General features: G+C 60.8%; 1 protein-coding gene across 1 annotated transcript in view; it reads left to right on the top strand.

Moving 5' to 3' along the window:
- Mmp15 (matrix metallopeptidase 15) overlaps positions 1 to 3,720 on the top strand; it is an 8,956-nt gene extending 5,236 nt beyond the window's left edge. Inside the window, exons 7-11 of the mRNA XM_048792015.1 lie at positions 46 to 144; positions 501 to 639; positions 1,469 to 1,619; positions 1,770 to 1,885; positions 3,284 to 3,720. Coding sequence (XP_048647972.1) covers positions 46 to 144; positions 501 to 639; positions 1,469 to 1,619; positions 1,770 to 1,885; positions 3,284 to 3,720 — 942 coding nt within the window. The remainder of the gene's footprint in view (positions 1 to 45; positions 145 to 500; positions 640 to 1,468; positions 1,620 to 1,769; positions 1,886 to 3,283) is intronic.
- Positions 3,721 to 8,239: the final 4,519 nt, after the last annotated feature.

Genomic DNA, 8,239 nt, shown 5'->3' with positions numbered 1-8,239 from the left:
GGCGGGAAGCCAGAGAGGCCCCCAAAGCCAGGCCCCCCTGCCCAGCCCCGAGCCACAGAGCGGCCCGACCAGTACGGCCCCAACATCTGCGACGGGGACTTTGACACAGTGGCCATGCTTCGTGGGGAGATGTTCGTGTTCAAGGTCTGGTCCTGGTGCCTCCCCCACGCCCAGCCCCTTGGCCCAGGCTCAGAGCAGGAGAGCTCCCGCCCAGGCCACCCGAGCCTCACCAGCCTGGCACCTTGGGCACCCTTGTCCCTCCCTCACTGAGCAGCCCCAAGAGGCCATCAGACCCTGGATGAGGGACTTGCTAAGGGTCACATGGCAAGCCCAGGTGCCGGCTGCCCAGCCCAGATCTCAACCTGGGCCTGTCCTGGCTCTGCCTAGCTCCTCAGGGTCACAGTGACTCCCCCAGGCCCTCCCTGATCTGGGAAGGGGGGCGAGGGTCAGGCCTCCCCAGGCAAGGCACAGCTGCCCACCAACACCACGCCCCTCCCCAGGGCCGCTGGTTCTGGCGAGTCCGGCACAACCGTGTCCTGGACAACTACCCCATGCCCATTGGCCACTTCTGGCGTGGTCTGCCCAGCGACATCAGTGCTGCCTACGAGCGCCAGGATGGTCGTTTTGTCTTTTTCAAAGGTGAGCTGGGGCCGGCGTCAGGGAGGGGCTGGGCAGCTTCCTGCCCTGACCTCTGGCCCAGCTGGACCTGAGGGAAGAGGAGGGGCAGAGGGCTGTGGGTCCTATCTCGATCTGTGTCCCCACTCTGAGCTCACTCTGGGAGGATGGGGACATCTGAGAGCAGTGACCACACCTAGTGGTGAGGGGTGGGGAGGCAGATAGAGGCCAGGAGTATTAGGTGGACCTGAGACTGTGGAGTCTGAAGCCACCCAGATCAGGGGTGAGTGTCGTCCCTCTTTGACCGCACAAGGGCATGGACCCATAAGAGCAGGTCCTCAGGAGAACAGGTCCCCAGGCCACTTTGGGGCAGGAATTCTGTGGTCTGGCTGCAGGCCCTGAGGGGCAGGGCCCTGATGGTCGGCTGAGTCTCCAGCACTGCTAGCTCCAGCCCAGGGGAGGTTGGAGGTCTCAGGGGACACAGGGCCACTAGGGTGACCCGGGGCCAGGCAGAGGCCCCACTCCCCTGCCTGTGCAAGAACTCTGAGGGGGTTCCCATGGGGGTGAAGGGCTGTGTGGGTGCGTGGGTGTGTCTGGGTGTGAGTGACTAACTTGCACACGTGTGTGTCGCAGGTGTCTGTGACAGCGCAGCTTCCAGGGTGTGGACCTGGGGAGGTGCGCTGTACGTGGTCCTGGCATGCGGATGTCCACCTGTCGTGTGGACAGTGCTGAGTTCTTCTGTGCGTGTGTTGAGATGATGGGTTTGTGGGCCCAGAGAAGCACTTCCTGAACCCCCACCCTACGCACAGCCTCCCCCCAGGCCCTCCTCACCCACCTCCCACCCCTCCTGCAGGTGACCGCTACTGGCTCTTCCGAGAGGCCAACCTAGAGCCTGGCTACCCACAGCCGCTGACCAGCTATGGCCTGGGCATCCCCTATGACCGCATCGACACGGCCATCTGGTGGGAGCCCACGGGCCACACCTTCTTCTTCCAAGAGGACAGGTGAGTGGCACACCCCTCCCCTAAAGGGGGGAGGCCCCAACCAGACTCCCCTGCCCCCTGCAAGGCCCCACAGTAAGAGCCCACTTCCTGTGGGGGTGGACCCTGCCCAAGCAGGGTCTCCAGGTCCATCGCCGGTGCTTCCCATCACAGGTACTGGCGCTTCAACGAGGAGACACAGCATGGAGACCCCGGCTACCCCAAGCCCATCAGCGTCTGGCAGGGGATCCCTGCTTCCCCCAAAGGGGCCTTCCTGAGCAACGATGCAGGTACCAGGCCAGCCCCCTCCCAGAGTGCCCAGTGCTCACTCCACCCCCTGCCACAGGCACAGGGGACATAGGTGCCGGAGTCCTTTAGCATTGCCACATAGTGTATGGGGACAGCTACGTCAGGCCTGGGCCTGGAGCTTCCTGGGCATTACCTCCTGGCCCTCCCCCTTGTGAGGACAGGCACACTAGACCAGAGACTTGAGCAAAGCACCTCAAAGCTCACAGCTAGGAAGCTATAGAGTCCAGGCCACTGCCCAGGCCAGCCCGAGTCCAGACCTGGAGCTCGGAACTGCCTGCTGCCCCCAGGGTCCAGCTCCACACAGCCTCCAGGGAGCCTCGAGCTGGAAAGGGTGGGCTTGGCTCAGTATGGGGGGCAGAGTCTCTGGGTGTCACTTACCCACCTAGAAGGAAAGTCAGGTTTATCATCCTGACCCAGGGACAAGGAGCTATGGCTCTTGCATTTCACCAGCAGCGTCTCTGGTGCACTTTATTTTTTAAATTTTTTGATACTGGGGATTGAATTCAGGGGCACTCGACCACTGAGCCACATCCCCAGCCCTATTTCATATTTTATTTAGAGACAGGATCTCACTGAGTTTGCTTAGTGCCTCGCTTTTGCTGAGGCTGGCTTTGAACTCACTATCCTCCTGTCTCAGCCTCTGAGCCCCTGGGTGCACCACCACACCCGGCCTCTGAGACATTTTAGAAAAACCATTAGCTCTGGTTATTGGTTCTAGATTCTCTAGCTCAGAGGAGACCTGGCTTGTGCTCAGTGTGGTCACAGGGCTTCCGTGTGGGGGTGTCTCTCTGCAGCTGCTCTGATCTCATTGTGTTCAGCAGAGCACAGACTCACCCTCACTTCAAACCTGGCCCTTCCCCGTGTCAAAGGGACACAGGCAAGGTGCCCAAGGCCAGAGAGCCAGTCCAAGGCAGCGGCGAGTTCCGCTCCGGGTCCATGCAGGCTCAAGGCCACGTTGCCTGCCGCACAAACCTTCCCGTGTGGGAGGAAGCTGATGCCTGGACGGGTCAGCAGTTCCCTGACAGTAGCCCCCAACCCAGCAGGCTGTACCCCATTGGCCCAGTCATGAAGCCTGGGGTTCTCGCCAGGCCCTTGACCCAAGCCCTTCTGAGCCTCAGTTTAGCTCCTGTAAGTTGGGAAAATGGCAGATTTGAAAATGTTCAGGAAAGCAAGTGACAAGACGGGAGTGTGTTTTGTCTTGTTCTTGGCACTGGGGACGGAACCCAGCGCTTCGGGCACGCTAAGCCCGCGCTGAGCTACCCCCCAGCCCCAAGGAGGGGGGTCTTAAACCTGGGCCCCTTCGTCCATCGGTCATCTTTGAGGGTCGCTGGCGGGTGGGTGGGCCTGGCCTGGAGCACTCTGGCCTTTCGTCCCCGCAGCCTACACCTACTTCTACAAGGGCACCAAGTACTGGAAATTCGACAACGAGCGCCTGCGGATGGAGCCCGGCTACCCCAAGTCCATCCTGAGGGACTTCATGGGCTGCCAGGAGCAGGTGGAGCCCGGACCGCGCTGGCCTGATGTAGCCCGTCCACCCTTCAACCCTGACGGGGGTGCGGAGCCCGGGGTGGACGGGGACAGTGCGGAGGGTGACGCGGGGGATGGGGCGGGGACAGATAAGGATGAGGACGGGGGCAGCCGCGTGGTGGTGCAGATGGAGGAGGTGGCGCAGACGGTGAACGTGGTCATGGTGCTGGTGCCGCTGCTGCTGCTGCTCTGCGTCCTGGGCCTGGCCTACGCCCTGGTGCAGATGCAGCGCAAGGGTGCGCCCCGCGTGCTGCTCTACTGCAAGCGGTCCCTGCAGGAGTGGGTGTGACTGCCCTGCCCCACCCGGTGCTGGGGGGCCGGGGTGGCCCTGTGGTTCCCAGGTGGCTCCCTGGGGCACCCCAGCAAACAACAGCCGTGGGGTCCCTCCGTCTGCACACCTGTCCTGTCTGTCCTTTATTTATGCCTAGGGATATATTTTTTTAATTGGCACCTTAACTGAGCATTCGTTTTCTTTCCTGACCAGAGCAGAGGGCTTAGAATTTTCTAAATGTTCTTCTGCGCCAGTCAGGGAAGCCAGCCCTCATCCATCTGTGGCTTGACCACAGTCAGAGTTGCAAGGGACAGAGACCCACCTCTGGGAGGTGGCGCAAGGGTTGTGGAACTTGCTCCAACCCTGGCCGTACCCAGGCGCCCTGTTTGTCTTGAAGGGACCTAGCTGGGTCCCCACCTTCCTGAGTCTCTCTGCCTTGGGATGAGCTTTTCACCCTGGGGCAGCCCCCAGCCAGGAGCGGTCCACTGGCCTCTGAGTCACATCTCACCTCCTCCCCAGCCCACAGACAGCCCCGGCAGCCTGCTCCCCATCCCTCGTCAGCTGGCAGCTCCCACATCCCCTCGGGCCGCACCTCCTTCCCTCTTGGGAAGGGGCCCTGGGCCTGCCTCACTAAGGACCAAAGGGAGTCTGCCAAGGGCCTCCCCCAGCACTACCACTGACCTTGCCCCAGCCTGGACGTCCGTCTCTCAGCTGTGACCCATCTGCTCCCTCCCTGGGCCCCCCACCCTCTCCCTCTCACATCACATCCTCAGGGGCCGGCGCCAGTCTCAGGCTTCTGCTGCCAGTGAGAGGGGATTGGCCAGTTCCCGGGCTGGGACAGTGAGTACCAGACAGGTGCCTGTAATAGGGGGTGCCCGCAGTGCTACAAGTCAGGCTTCGGGGTTCCCTTGACTCCAGCTCCCTCTCCCCAGGGGACACAGGCCAGCAGCTTATCCCCCCGAGAGGCCCCTGTGGCCTGGCAGTTCTCCTGGGCTCGGCCTGGGGTGGACGGGTGTCCCTCTACTCTTTTCCTTCCCAAAGTCAGCAGGAGGCTGAAGCTGCTGTGGGAAATGGTACTGTACAGCCGGCTCCATCCCCTCTGCTCCCCCCAAGTCCTGAGCAAGTGGGCTGTGCCCCCCAGGATCCCTGAGGGCACTGGGGGCGGGGAGGGGGCGTTCTGCCAGCCTCTCTTGACCTGGTGCTGAGTGCGAGTCCAAGAGCTGCCCCCAGTCATGATGACCTCTGCAGAACCCGAGAGCCAGCGAGGGGTGGGCGTGGAGGGCTGGGTGTCCACCCCCTCTGTATATTTCTGCAAATAATCTGCACTGATTAAATATACAGCCGGCAAGTGTGGCCTTGTTTGTGAGAAGCCTTGGCCTACAGGTGGCAGGGGGTCAAGTCCAAGGACGAGGGGGCTCGCCCCAGTGCTCAGGAGACCTGTCTGCAGTGCACTGCAGGCTCCTTCCCATTGACCTTTGGAAACAATGCCCGGGAGGACCAGTGTTTGGGGGCGGTGGGAGGTGGCTGGCCTTGTGAGCCATAGGAGGGAGTGGCAGGGCCCGGGGTCAGCCTGGGTGAGGCGGGGAGGGATGTGGAATTTCTTTGCTGGTCATTGGTGGAGAGGAAGGAGGCCAGCTTCCCACATCCCTCCACATCTAGGAATGGACAGAGCCGGCCAGGCCACCCGTCCTCCACCCAGCCACACTGGGTTCTGGGCGACCTGAGGCCTGTCGGGAACAGGGGCACAGAGCTGGGCCCAAAGAGAATTGGGAAATGGGTCCACTTGGGTTCCAGAACTTCCCCTCACCACACACTCTATCCAGACCTGCCATCCCGTCCTTGGAGAAGCAGGAAATCCCACCGCGGGCCTCTGCTTAGGCTGCAGACGATGATGCAGGGAGCAGAGGCCAAGGCGCAGCTGGCCCGCGGAGGGGGTTCCTATGACCAGAGGTCTGCCTCAGACCCCCCACGTCCATGCCCCCAGCCTGGTCTATTGGGAGCTTGCTGGGGCCCCCAGGAATGCAGTGATCAGCCCTAGAGGGCCCCCCCTCAATCTTGGAGCAGGCAGGGTCCCTCAGCCTGTTCCGAGCCCAGTCCTCCCCCGCCCTTCCTCTCTCTGTTGCCTCTGGAAGCTGAGGCTAGCAACCCATCTAGGAAGCGGCCTTCGAGCCCCCACCACAGTGCCTCTGCGAAGACACAGGGGCCAGGGAGGCACCATCTCAGCTTCCCAGTTGCGGAAGCCACAGGTCCCCACCCTGGCCTGCCTTCTGCCCGCAGCCCTGGGTTACAGAGGTCACCAGGCAGGTGGAGGGTAGTGTAGGGCCAGGTACAGGAAGAGGATGAGACCTCTCTTACGCCCTTCCTCAGAGCCAAGGCCAAAGGAGAGACTTGGCAGAGCCTCTGCTGCTCAGGAGACTACCCCAGCAGCTCCCCCAGGCTCTCGGCTGCAACCCAGAGCATCTCAGTGGACGGAACCCCAGGCCATCTAGGAGTGCTGTCATCCTCACTCAGGGTCTGAGGGGCTTCTAGGAGCAAGAGGTGATACCTAGAGTCCAGGTCTGCCTGGGGCCTTACCCTACCTCCTCCCAGGACTGATCAGTAATCTGCATCTTTAAATGTTTGGTTTTCAAAACATGACTATAAGGCCGGGTGCAGGGTGCACGCCTGTAATTCCAGCGGCTCAGGAGGCTGAGGCAGGAGGACTGCGAGTCCAAAGCCAGCCTCAGCAATGGCGAGGCACTAAGCAACTCAGTGAGACCCTGTCTCTCAATAAAATACAAATAGGGCTGGGGATGGGGCTCAGTGGTCGAGTGCCCCTGAGTTCAATCCCTGGTACCAAAAAAAAGTGCCTCTAATTTAAACTCACCTTGGATCCCCCCAGAGGTTCCATTTCCTCTTTATCTTTCTTCCTTTACATTTTGCTAATGCCCAAGTTGAGAAAATTAAGATATTCAAGACACACACAAAGAAAGGGCTGAGGTCTGGCTCAGTGGTAAAACAGAGCTTGCCTACAGTCCCTAAGGCCCTGGGTGCCATACCCAGGACCCAAATAAACAAAGAGGCACAGACTATCACCTTCCCTGTCATGGCGCAGCTGGGAGCTACAGAGTCCAAATGTCCAGGGCTGGAGCCCTGACCTGCGGTACAGAAGCCTCAGTGGAGGGATGACACCATCTAGGTCCACTGCGGGAGCAGGGCAGGATGCAGAGGCTGCAAGTTGCTGGTGACAGTGCTCACTGGGCACGTGCTAACTGGTCTTGACCCTAGCTGACTAGCATGCTTCCCACCCACATTTTACTCTAGAGGAAAGTAGAGCTCAGAGAGGGGAAGTGACTTGATCAAGGTCACACAGCCGGGCAATCACCATGCTGGGATCAGTCTCCAACAGACCAAGCCCCCCCACCTCATGCTGCTGGGGAATTCGGACAGAGACTGAGGAGACGCCGTTCCCCGAGCCCCGTTCTATGGATCCAGGACCCCAGGTCTCCAACAGAGCCTCCTTTCATGCCGGGGCTGGGCCGAGATGGCCGCTTCCTCTCCTCCCATTTGGCAGAAAGCCTCTTTGTCATGGTGCACACAGAGGGCTTTCTCTAACCCACAGAAGGAGTGGCCGGCTTCCCGTCCATCCCCAGCCACCCAAGCCATCGAGGGACCAGCAGCATATGTCTGAGAGGAGCAGGGCTTCCTGCCCCTGTGTCCTGCCAGGCCCCGTGTCTCCCACCCCCAATCCAAGGCAGTGGGGGTCAGCTGTCCCTGCAGCAACGCTGGGGATGCCAGGCCTCGGGGCACTTTCAGGGCACCACAGTCCACCCTCAGCCTACTGCTCATGACCCACAAAACACTGGCAGAGGCCCCAGCCAGGCCTGCCCTGTCCCAAATGTCCCCATCCCCACTTAGCATTTCGCCTTTGCTGATGCTGTTCCTGGAAAGCCCTTCCCTGCACACTTTATCCTGTGCAAATGGCATAGATCAGGGCCCAGATCACAGGTTGCCTTTCCTGCACCCTCCACCCTCCCTCCTCAGGGTGGGTGAGTGGCCTTCCGCCTCGGCCTTTCCCAGCACGCTCGTCTTGACTGCTCCTGAGCTCCACCTGCCCATTGTTACAGGCACCCAGACACTGACCATGGCTCTGTCATTCACTGGCTGTGTGTCTTTGGGCTAGTCACTTCCCCTCTCTGAGCCCAATTGCAATCTGTAGAATAGCCGTGCCTATTTCATACAATTGTGAAACTGGGTATGAAACTTGACGGGGTTAACACTTAGAGACACGTGGAAGAGCATCTGGCTCTGAGAAGCTCTCAAGAGGGCGAGGTGAATATCCCTGTTGGAAGTACAGGTACCTGGCGGCGCGGGCAATGTCACCTCCCTGCTTCTCGCCTGTGACTGTGGGATGAGGTCAAAGGTTGACACACTAGAGGACAGGTGCCTGGGAGGAGGGACATTCTTGTCCCACCCCTTCCCTCCCAGCTGCTGGGGCCCCACCCTGCCCCACCCCAGAGCCTTGTCCTGGCAGCCAGCTGACTTCCCAGGCCCCAGG

The sequence above is a fragment of the Marmota marmota genome, unplaced genomic scaffold (assembly GCF_001458135.2).
Source record: "Marmota marmota marmota unplaced genomic scaffold, marMar, whole genome shotgun sequence".
Taxonomy (NCBI): Eukaryota; Metazoa; Chordata; class Mammalia; order Rodentia; family Sciuridae; genus Marmota; species Marmota marmota.
The sequence above is the reverse complement of the archived record's forward strand: the minus strand, read 5'-3'. Positions and strand labels throughout refer to the sequence as shown.